The sequence below is a fragment of the Neolamprologus brichardi genome, chromosome 4 (genome assembly GCF_056152115.1).
Source record: "Neolamprologus brichardi isolate AB-2024 chromosome 4, ASM5615211v1, whole genome shotgun sequence".
NCBI lineage: Eukaryota > Metazoa > Chordata > Actinopteri > Cichliformes > Cichlidae > Neolamprologus > Neolamprologus brichardi.
This window is the reverse complement of record NC_142107.1, coordinates 18,230,388-18,249,629: the sequence shown is the minus strand read 5'-3', so window position 1 is coordinate 18,249,629 and position 19,242 is coordinate 18,230,388. Positions and strand designations below refer to the sequence as shown.

The 19,242-nt window shown below is 39.7% G+C and overlaps 3 protein-coding genes across 3 annotated transcripts; 1 reads left to right on the top strand and 2 right to left on the bottom strand.

The window, feature by feature from the left end:
• Window positions 1-742: 742 nt before the first annotated feature.
• Window positions 743-9,080, bottom strand: p3h4 (prolyl 3-hydroxylase family member 4 (inactive)). The gene is made up of 8 exons (XM_035910910.2): window positions 8,651-9,080; window positions 6,287-6,845; window positions 5,315-5,464; window positions 5,044-5,215; window positions 4,833-4,961; window positions 4,594-4,739; window positions 4,006-4,089; window positions 743-1,551 (listed from the first exon to the last, which is right to left on the bottom strand). Exons 2-8 carry the CDS (start codon window positions 6,731-6,733, stop codon window positions 1,402-1,404), a joined length of 1,278 nt encoding a protein of 425 aa, XP_035766803.1. The 5' UTR covers window positions 6,734-6,845; window positions 8,651-9,080; the 3' UTR covers window positions 743-1,401.
• LOC102788354 (peptidyl-prolyl cis-trans isomerase FKBP10-like) lies at window positions 8,657-14,667 on the top strand. The gene is made up of 10 exons (XM_087839965.1): window positions 8,657-8,985; window positions 9,511-9,656; window positions 9,743-9,932; window positions 10,027-10,172; window positions 11,543-11,732; window positions 11,847-11,992; window positions 13,216-13,405; window positions 13,626-13,768; window positions 13,858-14,021; window positions 14,143-14,667. Exons 1-10 carry the CDS (start codon window positions 8,786-8,788, stop codon window positions 14,326-14,328), a joined length of 1,701 nt encoding a protein of 566 aa, XP_087696091.1. The 5' UTR covers window positions 8,657-8,785; the 3' UTR covers window positions 14,329-14,667.
• LOC148103005 (cytosolic 5'-nucleotidase 3-like) lies at window positions 13,838-18,653 on the bottom strand. Its single transcript, XM_087839966.1, has 9 exons — window positions 18,588-18,653; window positions 17,833-17,931; window positions 17,668-17,737; window positions 17,307-17,353; window positions 16,475-16,560; window positions 16,310-16,399; window positions 16,053-16,215; window positions 15,778-15,978; window positions 13,838-15,705 (listed from the first exon to the last, which is right to left on the bottom strand). The coding sequence occupies exons 1-9, from the start codon at window positions 18,588-18,590 to the stop codon at window positions 15,595-15,597; spliced, it is 870 nt and encodes a 289-aa protein (XP_087696092.1). The 5' UTR covers window positions 18,591-18,653; the 3' UTR covers window positions 13,838-15,594.
• Window positions 18,654-19,242: the final 589 nt, after the last annotated feature.

Genomic DNA, 19,242 nt, shown 5'->3' with positions numbered 1-19,242 from the left:
TCAGGCTGTACTGAAGAAAACCATGATCATATAGAAAATATTTTTTTACAATCCATTTTTTTGCCTTTGCATGTTTAAATAAATTGCTCCTCTTTCCCATTTTACTAACACAAACTGAATAAATGAGGAGTGGCTCAAGACTTTTGCACATTACTCTACATGGAGGGCAAAGTGGGTGAAGAGCTTTGTGCTAAATGGTGATTATTTATCTCAGGTTCATGAGCGCAACTACATCCCAAACACTTGCCTTCCTGTTGTACATCTAAAAATGCCCCACACATCTTGATTTCATGCTCCGCTGTTGTCCCCAGAGTCGCCACAGATCTTCAATGAGAATATATTTCATTTGCTTTTGTAGTTTGTGGTTTGGGTCCTTGCTAAATAAGATTAACTGCCTTTTTATAGGGTAAATCCCATGTTATAATATAAACTGGATGCTTACATTTTTTCAAGAGACCAGGTCGACCTCTACATTGTCTTTTTTTTTTTTTTTTTTTTTAAATCAAGCGTCAAATACATTTGCAATATAAAAACATTATTTTTAAACCTTAAATTTAATTTATCAAACATCTTCACCATATTAATCAAACTTGGTTCCATAATAAATTGATTAGAGTAGTAATGTAATCAAAATAGTTTTTACAATGCAAGTATATTTGAGCTTATTAAAGTAGTTATTTTTAAAAAATGTATGATTCCAATCAAAAAGAATACATTAAATTATTTTAATTAAAAGCATCTTATTACCAATATCTTATTGGTGGATGACAAAAAACAACATAAAAGCCCCATGTCAGCATTGTTATATCACACCTCACAACTTTCATTAAATAACAGTAAATAAAAACTGTAGAAAAGTCATTGGCAAATATCAGCATTGAGGCCAATGATTGATTAGTCTTTCATACTGATCATCATGATGGGTAATTGTGTCCATTTAATAACCAACTAAGTTAAAACTAAAACAAAGCCCCCTGGTAAGATAAACCATGACAAGAAGCATGGGTTGAGTTAATGTAACTTGGATGAAATTTGATATCCTGCAGTAAGAGGGCCCTAAACACACAGGGTGCTTCTCACTCTGGGAGACTAGGGGGAGAGAAAAAGCTCACATAACAAAGTGCAAAAATCCAGATTTGTTCTCACCTCACAAACGTCATTTACTCATGGCTGTGCATGCACTAACAAGGCTGTGAATTTTAATCTTGTCAAAAAAACAGAAAAAAAGAAATCCCCACAATCAATCACCAGGCGGGCTCTGTGTTTTTGTTTTTTGTGCATAATACTGATAGGAATCTAGATGTTTGTCTGTAGATGGTTCAGCATTTTTTGGGCATGTTTTCATGGGAGGTGGGACAGAGTTGGACGTGAAAGTGTTCTGCTCGAAGATAAAGACAGATGTCAGTCTATGACTTCTCCAGTGTCCCACTTAGTTTTGGGTTCCTGCCACCAATCAGCCAGGAGGGACTCCTCATAATCCCCCATACCCTCAAACTCAGTGTCAGGATGGTTTGAGCGAGAGGTGGTCATTTCTTCTGGACTTACAACTTCCTAAAATGTAAAAGAGAAAAACAAAACAAATCAACAGAAAACTCTTTACTGAGGCTACGTTCACACTGATGCGTTTGAACGCATCGTTTTCTCTCCGTTTTGGCCTCCCATCCACACTTTCCCCGAAGGGAAATGCTCTCGAAAACGAATACATTTGAAGACTGTGCTTTCGCATCACAGTGCGGACAGCGAAAACGGAGACTTTCGAAAACGATGAGCCATTTTAGTCATGTGATGCAGTCATGTGACCAATTAAACTAAGATAGCGGAGTTGTTTTGTTTGCTCTCAATTTTGACAGGCCTATTAAATATTAATATCAGTTTGTACATGCTTCAAATAGCTTTTCTTCAAATTCTTTAATTCTCACTCACTTTTGCAAAAAACTCGGAGCTTTTCCTCGACATTTTGCTGCAACGTTTCATTGAGCTGGAAAGTAAATGGCAAACAGAAATGAGGCAGGCTGAATCTTCTTGTGTTTCACGCATGTGCAGTAATGGAACTTAAGCGTTTTCGGCCCTTTCAATGTGGATGCACAACTCTGTGAAAACGACTGAAAACACTAGTGTGGACGCGGAGTGTTTTCAGATGAAAAGGCCATTTTCAAAGCTAGTGTGGACGTAGCCTTACTTACAGTTCTATTCAGAGATTCACTGACACATGATTCTTCTTATGTCTGTAAATCTGTCAACTTTTGCACCCTGTAATTCAGCCTGAACTGTCACAGACCTCCTTTCCCCTTCTCAGGTCCAGGCAGTGTGAAGCTGGGAGGAGCCGGCCTGAGTTAAATGGATGTGGCACAGTCTCAGTGGCCAACACCTCCAAGCCACATACCACACACTGCTGCCGGAAGACAACCCCCTCCACCCTTTCATCCTCTGATTTATTTTCCGTTGTGTTCTCTACGTTTAGTTTGTTGGTTGATTCCCCCAAAGTAAAGGTCTACACTCCTAAAGAAGATATGAAGTTTGCATTTTAAAAAACAATAACAGTAAACCCCAGCTGGATCCTCCAAGTTAAAGACTTATTTTTATCCTCTGTAGTCCTGCAGACAGGTTGGATTTTTTGGTTTTCAGGCGTCTGCGTCTGATACCTCAGCCACTGTTCCAGCACCAAAGGGACCGGTGGAATTTTGTTTTTGTTGTTAAAAGAAAAAAAACATCTCAGAGATAATTATCTCTGCAAGCTTAGTCAGATATGATCATCGTAGCTGTATACCAGTAGCTGCATTATAACAAAGGATTTCTTTGTAGTTTAGGTGAACATTTATAGTTACTGTTTTTGTAAGAAAATGTCAAATTGGTATTGAAGTCAGACTGTAAGCGTTCAGTGTTTTGCTAATGGACATTTAAAACAATACATATTTAGGGTCTCAAACTGGACTATCCCTAACTTGTAAATTAAGTGCATTGCCACTGTAGCAGCATATAAAAAGACTGGCATAGCCACTAGGACGTCACCCATTGGTTTCCCATATGGAAAAGATATATATAAATCTTATAAAGTTTTTATCTGTCTTGTATGAAACTTGTATGAAAAGCATACAAGAGTGAAAACACATATAAGATCCCTTGAAAAAATATATAATGAAACTTGTATGTTTTGTATATTTACTAAAAATATATATGAAAGTAATGAGAAAGTGGCCACTTTCATGAGTAAATCATGTAAGCCTTATATGATTTATATATGATTTACTCATGAAAGTGGCCACTTTCATGAGTAAATCATATATGTTTTTACTATTTCTTTTCCATATGGGTTGTAAAGTGTGGTTTTGAAGCGTCGCACTGATGTTTGGGCTTCTAGCCCAGAGGGTTGGATCTGACCGGCAAACTGAAGTTACTGAGAAAATAAATAAATCTTTTCCCAGTCTTTGCCTAAAATAAGTTTTAAAGGCTCCCCCCCCCCCCCCCCCTTTAAGCTATATTACTATGTATGAACAACATTTGGTAGCATACATTCATCCAAGTCTTTACAATTCTAATGTAGAGGAATGTGCTGAAACCATTGTGAACCTCCACTGTGTGTGTGCTTGATTGAGACATTTCCTGTTGGAGCTGTTGATTGACTTGGTCATTGTTCTACATTTTCAGTGAGCATTATTTTTGCGCCATGTCTCTCTCTTATAATATTTCAGACTGCAGTCTATCTATCAAAATGATCATCATTCTGTATTAGATAAGGTTTGAAACCAGCAATAAGTAACATAAACTCATTGGCAAAAGATTTTGTTATAGCTTGTCCTCTGCTAAATTGGTGCCACAGTTCAGTTTGTTTAATGCTGCTAATTAAATGCCATATTGTATAAAGATTAGTCCTTCAGATAATTTTTTTTTCTTTCTTTAAAGGAATTAATGTAATTTCCGTTGACGCTTAAGCTCAAGCCCTCATGCTGTCTAAAAACAGTGCACCATTAGTCAACATCAGCCTTTGAGCCAAGTGTAGAAACATACCTCATTGTCTGTTTGCAGGTAGCTCAGAGCAAACTCCAGCATTTCTTTCTGTTTGGTCGTCTGGTTAAAGTACCTCAGTGCCTCCTGGAAAAGTTAAAGGGACATTAGCTTTTGTGTAAGCTCAAGCAACCAGTGGGAACAAACAAACAGTTTTACAACACAGAGCTGAACAACAAATTTGGCTAGCTGGTTTGTTGTTTACTGGCTTTTCTCCTCTAAGTTTAGAAGCCTTCATGTGTTTACAGCAGCACTACATGTATTTAAAACCGGGATGCAAAGAACTTTACAGGCCAGACCAGCTTCAGATGGGTCTAGCCCATAAACTGCACTGCAGCTGCTGCCAATTTTACACCCTGCAGAAAAGATAGGAAAACATATCTGCCCTACACAACTATACAAGTTTCTAATTACCACCCTGAAATTGTGTTAATGTTCACGCCGTGACCGCTTCATGCTACCATTTTCTGGCTTTGCAATATGCACCGCCTGCTGCTTCCAAACAATCCAGCCTGCACGAGCTGCAGCTAAACCGCTCAAGTCCTGGAAGAGCCGATGAATGAAGACTGGTACAGTTTTTGTTTTACTCACAGGCCGAGGTTCAAAATCATTATCGTTGAGGCCCCACTGCTCCCGGTAGAAGCGATAATACGCCACATTTTGCTGCATCACCTGGTCTTTGGGGTCGAACAGCATGTAACTTGCTGCACACGGAGCAGCGTTCTTTACATCATTTACTGGAAACATAAAGTAATACATGTTTTTAAAAAAAACATTACATTACACAGATCTCTGCAAAACAAAGCCAAAGTCTTGGTAATAGTTCTTACATTTATAATAAGAAAACTGGAGGTAGTGATACATAGTAGCTACAAACTTCTCCACAAAGAAGCCTCCAACGCTGGGTGTCAGGTTCTCCTCACATTTAACTTTACATTTCAGAGCATTTATATAGAGATCTGATGGAAGCAAGAAGGAGAAAATGTTATTTTGCTTCAAATAATTTGAACTTAAACTGCTCCTGAATGACTCTCCTCTTACCCGCCATGCTGGGATAGAAATCTTTGAACTCCACAATCTCATATGAGCTGTCACAGCCTGCTAAACAGAGGTTGTATACTTCAAAGTACTGTGTGATGGCCTGCTCCATGTTTCTAGCACTGTTGCTGAAGTCTCCGTTGTTGTAGAGCGTCACACTTTTCAAGAAAACACTCTGTGTAGTAAAGAGATTCATTTTTTTTAAAAAAAACCCCATAGAACTCAAACATCAGACCTCTCATGGGTGCAATACGACAGTGCTTAGGGTACAAACTTCATATGGCTGCTCCTCGTGATCAATGAGATATTCCTCCACGTCAAACAGTGTCTTGTAGTAGTTCATGTTCTTTGTTAAGAGGACATCATCTGGGTTCTTCTTCAAGAAAGTGTGAGTTGCAGCCACTGCCTTCTCCAGGTTGTTAAGCTGAGGGAGAATGTAACACATGGCACTGGAGTTACAGGAAGATACTGTTTTTTACTTTTTAGGTAAACGTTTTTAAAAGAGGACATGTCAGAGCACATCATTTCTTGAGAAGTCAGTAAACAGCTGATGGATGCAGTGGTTGGAAACTAAGTGATAATATCAGATATCACACAGCAGAGTCAGATAAAAGATCTGGACAGATGTTCGTGGAAGTGGGTCGGTATACCCTGTTGGTTTGAAGTATAATAAAAGGTAGCATTTTGGGGGAGGGTTAATCAACAATAAATAAATATGCAGAATAATCTCTGAGTGAAAGAGGGGGGCACAGCAGGTATTCTGCTTTTAGGATTCAGAGTTAAAGGGTTTCTGATGATGTACGTTCAATTAATTTCCCCCACAGCATGGATGTTGTTAGCGTGGAGGCAATTTAATGACCAAGCATACTTTTACGCACACTTTTTACGCGAAAGATCTTGCCAACTAAGTAAACCCAGCCCCCCCATCACTCTGACAGAAGAATAGGGGGATTGTTTTTAGGGGAACACTGGAAGAGACGTGGCACATGCTCAACTGCTGCTTGGCCAGCAGGAGGGCGCACAACAAAGTCGTAGCGAAATTACACTCCACAGCTAACCCACTAGAAATTTCCTCTCGGTAAGTAAAACGAGCCAGCCTGTCTAGAGAAGCCAACTGCAGACACTTTTGTTGAATGAATGCTCCCGTTACGCGTAAGATATTCTTGTATGCCGTACTTAAGTACTGCACCAACTTTGCATTACACTCCCAGAGTCCCAGTGAACTCACTTCCACACTTAGTCTCACCTGGAAGTATGCATACTGTATGTAACGATAAGGTGTCCTTTTCTCGAAAGTTTCCAATAAATCTCTCCGTGGATATGTGAGCTTAAACACTGGAAAATCTGCCTTGCACTTTTTAAGGCAAGCAGCTCTCAGCAGGATGTGGCGCACGACGCGGAGGCTGCTATCCTCGAACAGGGTGTCGTTGTCCCGGCTGACGGAGCTGCAGTTGCTGCAGCAGAAAGCCTCGCTGTCCCGGAGCAGCCGGTGGAGCCGCAGGCTCAGCTCCAGGAACTTGATAGTTTCTGCCCAGTTTTGCGCTCGGTATTGCTCCATCGCGTAGTTGTACGCGGATTCCAGCGGCATGATGTCCTTCTGAGGGAAACTTTTAAAGCTGTACTTCTCATACTGAGCGTCCACCGGCGCAAAAATAACGAAGAAGAAGGCCAGGAACAAGCTTCTCGTGAGCATCTTTACCTTCACAGGCTCCCTCAGCCGTCTGTCAGTGCTTTGAATGGCTCAGGAGACCTCCTTCTTTACTTTAACAGGGATCGCTCATGTCTGTCTGCACGTAGTGGGATACCTGTAATAATAAAAAAAAAAAACACGGGACGAAAACGCGAACATCTAGTCAAGATTTTCAGAATAAAATGAGCGTTCATCAAAATAAATAAATAATATTGATCTCTTGTCTTCTGCTCATTCTGTACAGTAATTACTTCTAAAGGATGGCATCGGTCATACATATTCGTTTAAGATAAATAATCTAGAACACAGTACGTGTGTGTATATTATTTTTATAGTTAGTCTCATTTTAAACAATTTAAACAACATGACAATTAATGTTTTTGTCCATAAAAGCTACTGAAAGGCTGCATTTTTAGAATGTCTGGATTAACCTGCTTTTCTTAGTTTAAAAGTGTGGTGTTAAGTGTGAAATTAATATTAATTGTTATAAATATCATTAAGAAACATCCGGTTCGCTACAAGTTGGAGTATTTTTCGTTTATTTAAAATTCCAAAATATAACGGTTTTCAAAAATATAAGGTTTTAAATGCAGCTTGGCAGTCGGTAAACTGCAATCTTGGCAATTACCTTGAAAATAGAGCTCAGTACTTCCGGTATATTTCTTGTTAATTCTGGGGGGCTTGACACAGACGTCACAGAATGAGTTGGGAAGAAAAGGGTCAATGTTTTCCACATAAAATGCAGAAGATGCAAACAAACCAGATTTAATATTACTTTAATCCTATTTTTTTTAATTTACATGAATATTTATCAGTGTGCATACTAAGTGTCTTATGAGTTGAAGATTCTTGATTTCTGCTGACATTTCCAGCAAATGGACAAGCTGAGACTGGTGAGGTTAAAAATCCATGTGCATAGTTGACACATGACTCGTGGGCATATTTGAACTCCGTGTCTGCAATATTTCAAAATCTTTGCAGTTACCATTAGAAGCCCTTCGGGCTGTCTGGATGAGATGGTTATTAGGATCCAGATGATAAAGATTAACGTTTTTCTGAGGCTCACACATGTGTTCACCGGGAATTCTCCTTGCAACAACTATTTAAACCGTAGAAGACTCCTTGCATGAGCCTGCCTCCCTGAAATGTGCCACCAGATGATACGGGATTATAATTTCAGGCTCGTTTCATTTGTGAGCTGAAATCATAGAGCCGGGCCTTTTGGGCATTACACGTTTGCAAGATTCCATTAGAAAGAGGGTGGTGGCCCCGGGGCCACTCCCCCTCCTGCTCCTCTCTGGAGTACAGGACCAGAAAGATACGACAAGCAAGCCTGAAGGAGATGGGAGAAGGCCGGAAGTGTGTTTAGTTTTCCATCCACGTTAAAAATATAAAGTATTATTAATGAGAAATAAATTATGTATGTGTCTCAGATCGTGCGCTGTGCTGCATTCAGGGTTGGAACACACGGTGCCACTTAACAGCCAGACCGCATATCTGGAAGTTTCTACATTTGGCACACAATCTTATTTTTTCAGTTTTCACACACTTTCATAATGTTCTACCGTTCACATTATACATCTGTAATGTTAATGACAAATAGGGTGACCTAGGGTCCCACTTTAAGCGGAGGTGTCCCTTTTCCTGGCTAACACTTATCTCTCAAAGCAGATGTGGTAATTTATCCATACTTCCCTATTGATACCCGAAGATGATAACCAGACATGAGCGTAAGAAGTATATAGGAAGGCTGCATTCAGATAAAATCAAGTATATTTGTACTTTACATGCTAAATATTTCAAATCTGTGTAGTTTATGTATAATAATATTATTGTTATCATAATTCTTATTACTTATGTCACCCAAAACTTTCAATTTTTTCTCTCTGTTTAGAGGACTATTATTTTGAAATCCCTTACCGGAAGTCATCTATGTCATTTAAACGAGCTTCACGGCCAGACCAGCTTCAACTTTTTGCTGCTGTATCAGTTCCACATCTTGAACCACATCACCGGCGGGCAGACGGGCTCTCTCTCCACTGAGCAGCTTTCCAAATGGATTTATTGGCATGTTTTCAGCTTTTACTTCTGTCGCATTTATTGACCGTGAACTGTAGCCCCGGTCCGTTACTCGACGTTGTCGTAGATCGTTATGACATTCCGAAAGTTTGTCCTCGAGAAGTGGAAATAGAAGATTTTGTTCGTTATCATTTCAACGGTACCTTCTTTGAAGACGGGAAAAAGTTTGACTCCAGGTGAAGTTACAGCGAAATGTCAGTTAGTTTAGCTTCAGAATGAGCTAACTAGCGCTAATTGCTAGTATAGAAAAGGACTACAGTTCCCACGAACTACTTGTAACGTTAGCTTTCAATGAAACTATGGTTACTGTGTGATTAAAAATGGTTCACTGTGCAGTAAGGGCAATGCTTACACAGTAAAAAAGTTATTACAGTAAGCACAGAAGTAAAGAAAGCTAACACGCATTTTATTTGTTCTTTTAATGGATTTTTCATCACATATGTTTACTGCAGCAGTGATGACTGCAAACGTGTCAGTAGCATCTCAGCTTCAGCAGAGGTGAAGCTGAGAAGGCTGAGAAAATCACAGCAATTATTTGCTGTCATTTAGTATCTACACGGGTTAGTTTCAGGCAGTTAGTAGATGGCATACCTCCCTTGCATTCCATTCCCTTGAAAAATAAATAAAAAAATCACAACCCATTTTTATTTTGTTCACACTGTTTTTCGCTCTCATCCTCATCTCCATCACCGCCTCTGCAGCTATGATCGAGGCAAAGCTTTCATCAGCCAGGTCGGCCTGGGCAGACTCATCGCAGGGATGGACCGGGGTCTGCTGGGCATGTGTGTCAACGAGCGCAGGAGGGTCATAGTCCCTCCACATCTAGCCTATGGAAGCATAGGAACAGGTGCAGAGGAGCACAGCAGTGACGGCACTTTACTGGTGGCATTATGTGGGCTGACTTTTGACACTCTGATCTCTATCTCTGTTCAGGTGGTATAATCCCTCCTGATGCTGTGCTGGTTTACGATGTCCTTCTGCTGGATATCTGGAACGAAAAGGACAAGGTTGAGATCCGCACTCTCGACAAACCTGCGAGCTGCAGGCGAACAACTGCAGCATCAGATTTTGTCCGTTACCACTACAACGGCACTCTGCTCTCTGGTGAACTCTTTGACTCCAGGTGAGAAGGCAAAAGTTTCATTAGAAGCTGAAAAGCATCTCTTTGTTTGTTTCTTTGATTATCAGGAACTTTGAACTGTGAACTCTTTATTTAGTTACTCGAGGAATGCCACCTATGACACCTACCTGGGCCAGGGTGACCTCATTAAAGGCATGGACGAGGGTCTTCTGGGCATGTGTATTGGGGAAAGACGCCTCATTATCGTCCCACCCTTCCTGGCATACGGAGAGAATGGCTATGGTAATAACTAATATTAAGATGTCTTTGGCTAGTGTGGCATTTCTTTTAATTCACCTGTTGACAACCTCAAAATGTAACCTCTTATTAATAATCACAGTGATTAAAATAACCTGTTTAGTTTATTTTAAAGGGTTAAGTTTAAAACTTCATATGTTTTCTGCATGTTTATCTGCATATCACATTCAAATATCAGTATTTATATATATATATCTGATTTTACATGTAGGATTTGGTGTGCTAACTTTCAGAGAAATTGTCAGAGGAAGTTTTTGAGTGTCTTTATGATGACTGATTGATTGATTGATGATTGTTTAATAGCATATTCATAAGCTGTACAGCTTTTCCTACTGTTAGAGACTTCCCCTATGGCCATTCATACTACACCAGTAATTATGTAATAGATAAACAATGAACTTACAGGAAAAGTAACTGTTTTTTCACCATCTACTAAATTTCTGAGTTGTTTTTTTTGTTTGTTTGTTTTTTTACAATGGGTTCATTGTTCACATTTTCTAACAAATGCATGTTTTTTTTGGAAAATGTGAACAATGCAACTAAGCAACTCATTTTGCACATTTATTTCTTACAATTTAAAGCCCAACGAGTAGTGCTGACAGAAAAACTGAGATGTGCTGTTGAGATTGCACTTCTTATATTGAGATGTCACGGGAAATAAATGTTTAGTTAAACTTCTTTACAGTGACTGAAAGGCGAGTATCAGTAGTCTGGCCCACTTAAGATCAAAATTTTCTATATGTGACCCACGATGTGAAATCAGTTTGACATTCCTGCTCTAGTACAAGGAAAATAAAGCATCAGAAAGATTGAAAGTTGATCCTAAAAAATGGAGACCAGACTGTGTGTAGGGACAAAATTTTGTTACAGTAAAATCCATTACTTTGACTTTTACTGGATGGCCTTCCTTGCTGTCTTATTTGGTGTTTGCTCTGGGCAAAGCTTCAATATGGATACTTTCAAATTCAATTGGCTGTCTTGCTGGTAACCAGTGTTGACCACAGATATGCGTCATCTCATTTTCGATGTGGAGTGTAAATGCTTGTGGGTTTGGATTTCCTAAGAGCTGAGTGCAGTAACAGAGGCTAAGCTAGCTGCAGGATGGTTATTCAATCTCTTTTACTGTCTTGTACTGTCTAAATTGTACTGTCTTATTTTATATTTATTTTCAAAAATTGTGAGTGAGGATGTTTTAGAGTTGTCTTAATAATCCTTTAACAAACCTCAGTTGAATCGGAGTAGATTTAAAAAAAAAAAAAAAAAAAAAGGATTTAGGTGGTCACTTGTTCAATGAGTTTTAATTTTTTTTTTTTTAATAACTTTCTTTCATGAACATGCTTCTTTCCTCCCAACAGGAACTATGATCCCTCCTCAGGCCACGCTGGTGTTCGAGGTGCTGATGGTTGATGTCTTTAACCCCAAGGATGATGTAATCGTGGAGGCAAAGGAAGTGCCTAAAGGCTGCACGCGCACAACAGTGACTGGAGATTACATCCGCTACCACTATAATGGCACATTTCAGGATGGCACACTCTTTGACTCGAGGTACACTTGAGAGGGTTTTTTTTGTTTGTTTGTTTGTTTTTTCAATTTTAGAAAGTAAATAAGCTATCATCCAAATAAGCTTTTTTCAAGCTCTCTCTCACTCTCCTTTGACAGCTATCAGCGAAATAGCACCTACAACACTTACATCGGTATGGGATACGTGATCCAAGGGATGGACAAAGCCCTGCAGGGGCTGTGCATAGGAGAGAAAAGGAGGGTCGTAATTCCGCCTCACTTAGCGTATGGTGAAAAAGGAGTCGGTGAGTTTGATGTCTGCAAATGGGAGGTTTTAAAGTGTTGTCTGAGTGAGCGCATCAGAGGTGGGAAGTAGTGATATACAAATACTTAGTGTACTTAACTAGAATTTTTAGGTATCTGTACTTTAATTATTTTTCAGAAAACGTTTTACTTTTACTCCCAACATTTTCACACAAATATGTGTACTTTCTGCTCCTTACATTTTCAAAGTACACTCGTTACTTTAGGTTTAAGGAATTTGAGTGGAGTTATTCCATGTCCCTGTGTGCCTTCAAACATCAAAGTGATTTGAGCCTAAAAGGTTACATATGTAAGGCAATAGTGTATCTAATGGTATATCAGTCACCAGGGGGTATCGCATACAACAAGATGAGGTAAAACCATGTAATTTATTAATAATCTATAGCATCACAGTCAGGTTAAAGTAGGCCAGTGTTTTTGGCACATCACCGGAACGAGTGTAGATGTTCTGTAGTCATGGTACTTCAGCATCTAGCTAGCTCTACAGAAAAAAGGCAACTGAATACCATCTAATATAAAGACAGTGTAAAAAGTATACTGTCAGTGTGAGGGATGGAAATCAGCGAAGTTAGCTTGTGAAATGTTGGGTTACAGCTTGTTGAATTCAGTTGTGTAAATCAAACAAAGAGCAGCAGCAGTAGAAGTCAGCTGATCCCAGTCTGTACACAAAGAAAATCTGCTGGAGGCCAAAATAGAAATTATTGTGATTCTTTTCCCCACGTTGAATCTTAGCATTCCCACAACTGCTGAATCCCATGTTAATCCTGACTGTGCTCATTTCCCTGTTAAGCTGTGGAGGCAAAGTCATCATCTACAATGTATGCAACAACAAAAAAATAGTGCTTTTCTTCTTAAATGCTCGTGTTCTGCATAACTGATTCAAGCTGAGTACAATTTTTAGAATTACAGTTCAGACTGAAATAAAGTTTGTATTCTCATTTACTAATTGTTTTATTATATTACTATAGCACAAGGTTCAGTTAGCTTTGCACAACAATAGCTCATAGAAACATCCTCAAAAGAGTTACTTTTTACTTGTTTAGTTTAAATACATTTCAGGTCCTGTACTATTTCAATTTTACTTGAGTAAAGAAGTTGAATCAGTACTTCAACTTTTATCAAAGTATTTTTTAACGCATGCGTCTGTACTTCTATGTGTATAAATGTCATGTTTCTTGTTTTGTTTTTTCATTTTATCTTGTAGGAGACTTCATTCCTGGATCTGCTGTGCTGGTCTTTGACATTCACGTCATTGATTTCCACAACCCAAAAGATCCAGTCAATATCAAAGTTACCCATAAGCCTCAGGAGTGTAACATGAGAAGTGAAGCTGACGATTTGATTCAGTACCGCTACAATTGCTCCTTGATGGACGGCACCGTGCTGTACACCTCGTGAGCGCCCTCTGCTGTTCACTCTGCTACACTGCACCCTCCACCTCATGCATGTAATCATTGCTGGCTCCTTGTCTGACAGATTTCCGAGGGCCTCGAATTCATACCATCTTTGTCTTTATGACAAAAGCATGTATGCTTGCATGGCTCCAGGTTTTTTTTTCTTGTTTTTTCTTTTCTAAATGTTCTCTGTTAAAAATAGTTATGAATCACTTTGCAGGGACCAGTTTGATTCACCTTCTACCACTACTCTGGGAGCAAATAATGTGATCCTGGGTCTGGAGGAAGGTTTAAGAGGCATGTGTGTAGGCGAGAGGAGAGAAGTGGTCATCCCTCCCCACTTTGGCCATGGTGAAAATGAAGGTCAGTCATCAAGAAACTCAGATACACAGTATTTATTTATTTATTGTTCTTTTTCATGTAATTTTCCTCTTCTTTAATGGCATCTCCAGCCGGAGGAGTTCCAAAGAGTGCAGTGCTCTTCTTTGAGTTGGAGTTGGTGGAGCTTCAGAAGGGTGTACCTGAAGACTACATGTTTGTGTGGGTCGGGGATGGCCCTGATCCCCTCTTTCCTGCTATGGACCTTGATGGAGACAAACAGGTCCCCCTTGAGGAGGTAAAAAGAGAAGCTAAAATGACTTTTTTTCCTTCTAAATTTTTTTTTTTTAAAATAAAGGAACATTGCTACACACAGTAAAAATGTTTTATAACTTAGACACTCCTCCACTATTCTCCAGTTTTCACTCTTCATCAGGCTCCAGGTTCAAGGAGGCAAAGGTCGTCTTCGGCCGGGGATTGATGCCGACAGCATTATTAAGGACATGTTTGATAATCAAGACCGTAATAAAGATGGCAAGATCGTAGAAGATGAACTGACGGTTACAGAGGATGAAGTGTCCAAACAAGCAAGAGATGAGCTATAAAGAGGACATCTACGTGTTTCACTGGTGATTAAGTACAGGCGTGCAATGGCTGAGGTAACACTGTTTTAGTGTGTTGTGGAACAGCTCTGAATTTTTCAGGACTCATTTCTCATCTACTGGGCCTTTTCACTTCAGACAACTCGCCCTGTAGTTGGAAAATTTTTATTTTCCATACAAAACGTCTGTTTATCAAAACTCTGAACCCAAAGCAGCTATATGAGATTCAGCCATCATTAATAACTTTTACACCAGTGTTTTTATAACTGTGATATGTCAAAAAACACTGGTTGTACAGTGTTGTTTGTGGCTGTGTACCAATGTACAATAAAATATTTTATAACAAAAAACATCTCTGTGTGTTGTCAAGGAGCTAAACTCAATTGGTCTGGCCTTGCACAACAGCCCCGGTGTCTCAGGCAAATGCACTGCCCACCTCTGTGTTTGTGTAGTTTTATTTCTGGCATAGCTGTAAATAAATAGGTAATTATTTTGGACAACAGGACAAATCATAAACTGTTATGCCACACGGTCAGCGGACGATTAGACCAACAAAGAAAATACTTTTTGAACATGCACGAGAGAAGTGAAGAAGAGTGCAGGGTGGAGTGGCTGGAGATTGAGGTTGACGGTGATTTGTGACAGGAGGGCAGCAGCGAGAGTGTAGTGATGCCTGCCATCATGTACGGCTTGGAGACCCAGATGCCAAGTTATAAAACAGAGACAAGTTAGAGAGGCAACGTTGAGATGCTCTGGACATATGGAGAAGGAGGATAGTGAATACATTTGACAAATGATGTTGAACACGAGGCTGCCAAGGAAAATGGAAATGCCACAGAGGAGGTTCAAAAATGCAGTGAAGGAGGACGTGCAAAGGGTTGGCGTGACCGAGGAAGATGCCAGGGAATAGGGTAAGATAGAGGCAGCTGATCCACTGTGGTGACTCCTGAAGGAAGTGCCCAAAAGCAGCTTAATTTAAGGTTTTAAAAAGAACAGTAAAACCACGTTTCTGTGATGTGAAAACAGTTAAAAGTTAAAATTACAAATTGCTAAAAAAAAATACAAAAATATTTTTCTAAAAGCAAAGTGTCAAACATCAAATAAAAATTGCAGTTGATTTTTTTTAAAGTCTGTTTTTAGACTTTAAAGCAGGGGTGATAGGCAGTGTTGTTCTTCAGTGATTTTCAGTAACAGTCCAGCTGAAAGTTTCTGGGCCAGCTTGGGCCTTCTCAGCTGATGGTCCCAGAGTCTCCAATATCAAGTCACAGTTTAATTACTGTCAGTCAGAAAACGTACAACTGCATTTGGGACGTCCAAGCTTTCATCCTTTATCAACACAATGTCATATGACTCCAGGTATGATTGTTTCCTCTCCTCCACCTGTGGAAATTAAAAACAGATAAGTATCAATTCGATTTAGTGAACATAACTGCGTGCATGCTTTTTGCTTACCTTGTCATTAAGGAAGCCGATCTTGAGGATGTTCTCCATGTCCTGCACTCCATCAGCCATGTTCAGATCCCCTAGAGAGTCTCCTAGTAGTAGCACATTTGTCTGCGTGCGCAGCTCCTGGAAATGTCCGGTGTTGAGCAGCGCACCTTCCCTTTTATTGTAGATGTGAATCAGTTCTCCTTTGAAAGCCTTCAGCACCCCCTGTGCAAACAGATCAAGTCAAATTATTATTTAAATGCCTGAGTAGATGTCAGGTATGTGGTGTGGCTACTCACAGACTCATCAAAGTCCATGTAGTTGGAGATGACCTTGACATTAGGGTGGAAGACCTCAGTCTGGCGTATAACCTCTTCCAGGATGTCTCCTATTCCAGCAGAGAAGATGAGCAGGGGGATGCTGTGCTCATGCAGGTGGTCAAAGAAATCCTTGTAGCCGTCCCTGTTAAAAGACGTGAAAAAGAATCCACATTAGCTGCATTACAAAAATGTTTTCAACATTCAAGAACTGAACAGATCTTCGGGGATGCTCATACCTCAGCTTGGCTTCAGAGTCCCTCACCGCCTTGGCTAACCCATCTTTCTTAATTTTCTGATTCACCAGCAGCTCGTGAGCCTTTGTCCACCTGAGATACAGTCGAGTTAATAAATACCCTTCCAACACTGTTAAACACAAGTCACAGCTCTGTGTACACACTCACCACTCCACCATAAGAGGCAGCTTCTCCTCTACTGACAGCGTAGTGTCGATCTCTATGGGGTAGTATTTGTCGAGCAGCCCCTGCAGCTGTAGAAGACATGACAGTGTTATAAAAACTGATCAGCAAATATCACAATTCTTCTAGAATTGGCAAGTCTCACCACCACTCAGCAGCCATCTGGGCAATGCTTCTGGATAGTTATTTGGGGTGTTATTTTGAACCCCCTGCATGAATGAATAGGGACAAAGCCTTTCATTTTATATTTAATAATCACTACATACTTTACTTTTATTATTCATATGCAAGGTTGGATGTTTTTGTTCCAGCTCAGTCCAGAGTGTTGGATGGCTTACTCACCGAAACATCGAACAGATGTTGTACTTATTCACCTTCTAGATACAGTAAGGCAAAAAATAATGAAATCATAAACCTCTTTTACACTTTTATGACTTCTAGACACTTTTATGTCTCAGCTATTTTTAAGAAAGCTCCTGATCTGTACATCATATAAAAATCAGGAGTTTTCTGGTGTGTCTTGGGAGAACCTATGTTCTGAAGCAGAATCTTGCAGGTTATTTTGCACTAGCACATGCTGTTTTAATATAAAAGAACCATCAAAACATTTCCCCTTTAACAGTAAACCAGATGATCTATGTAGTGATGCAGTTATAACGTTGTTGCTTTGTGTTAACTACCGTTCAGTGCAACAACATATGTAAGATTTTAAAAAAGCTGCATTTACATTGTGCCAAACTGTCTTGAGACAATATACTAATGGCACCATATGTTGTAAGTCTAACCAACAGCTCTTACACTAAAGTACTGTTCCTACCTTTTCTTTACAGTCACTGGAGATTACATTGCTTCTTTCAAGAATATCTGCAAATAAAATACACAGAATGACAAAACTAAAAACTTTTATATGCATGACGATTTCAAACAACAAAAAGCTGACAAACACTACAAACATCTCCAGGACCTAAATTCTGTCATGTGGGGAATAGAATAAAAAAGTTTCTTATTCACTGGAGTGGGATCTTTTTTCCTTATCACTGTTTTACTTTATCTTGTGTGTATAAACACCCAGCAAACTCTTTACCACTATATAGACCAGATTCATTGCCCACTGTAGCAGTTCTACAGCTCATCTCTGAAACACCTTGTGCAGTTTGTCATGATAAATGTGTACTCACTATAACAATCAGGGCATCTTTTCCCATTATGTTCAAATCTTGTAAGGGTCATGTCAAAATCCGAGATTACCTGGATCAAAAACGAGATCAGAATCACCAAAGAGCCGGATTATATTTTCATACAGGGCTGAATGTGTTAATGAGCGTAGTGGATGACTTGTATACCTGCAGGGTGTTGGAGCCAGCCTTCTGCATGGACTGCAGGATCTCTCGTACCCTCTCATCATCTTTCATATGCACCCAGGAGTTGGACAACTCCGGAATCTGCGTAGACAGTATGAGCTGGTTGAATCTGGCTAAAGTCAATTGTCAACAATATCAATTATGTCGTATCAACAACATTCAAGCAGGAAGTCTTGTACGCTCAATTATCCACATAACGAAATCCCAGAACCTTTGTTCTTTTGATCACGACCCCACTCTCAGCACCGACCAAGTTTGTCTGCTCTTGCAACTGTATCTTTAACCCACATATTTCACGTACAAGAGCCAGTACTATAGACAAAAACACGTTTGCGTCATTGCTTCCACAGTTTCACCTATTTTTATACAGAGGAAGTGGAAAAGAGCGCTCTGATACCCTATCGTAGAGCATCACCGAGCCAATGGTTCAGGTACGTGGATGACACCTGGGCAAAAAATCTAATCTCAGTATATACCACAATTCAGCGATCACATTAACGCGGAGGACAAACACATTAAGTACACCAGAGAGGACAGGAAAAAGAGACAGACTAGCTTTCTTAAACTGTGAAATAAACAGTGGCTCTGCTTGTGATAACATAAGCGTTTGCTAGCTGCACCTACAGCAGGATGTTCGCGGTGTATTCTTCAGCTATAAACTGTCTGTGGCTTTAACTGCATCCCACAAAACTTCACCGGTATAAGTATACGCTTTAAACATTCTTGAGAAATACTACCATTGAGAAAACGTGTTTTCAATCCGTTGGGTCTGACGAAAGCTGTCCGCTACTTCTTCATCTGGGTTTATTAGTGGTTGACAGACCAAGCTTAAAGGCGCATTACCGCCACCTGCTGGACTGGAGTGTGGATCAGGAACCTGACAGTAAAATAAAAAAAACTCTCCCTATAAAACATGTATAAAAAATGTTCTTCTCACAAACATCATCAGTTGGCCATGGAGTTGTGACAGCGCCTTTCCAAGATGATCTTCCAAAGTAAACTTCATCTTCAGCGCCTTAAAATTTCCTATTAATTTCCTCCTTTTTTTCCTCCAATGTACAGTTGGGTTTAGCTGCAGTTTTATTAGAACCCTTGTGTTCTGTCCTGAGACAGGTGATTGTTATTTCTTCCTTTTGGTTCTTGGCCGCTCTCTTCCCACAACCGACGTGTTTTTAAATGTTGTATAGATCCCTTTCTTTCTCGCTGCCATATTCTTGGTGTTTGATTACTTATAATGCTCCCTTCAGCTTTGCATAGTGCCATCTCTAAATCAAAACATTGTAATTTCAGGGGCTATTTTGCCAATATGTCAATATCCTAACTTCCTTCCATACCTACATGTGCTGGAACCCAAAACAAATCTAATATTTCCACCGATAATGCCCAACCTTT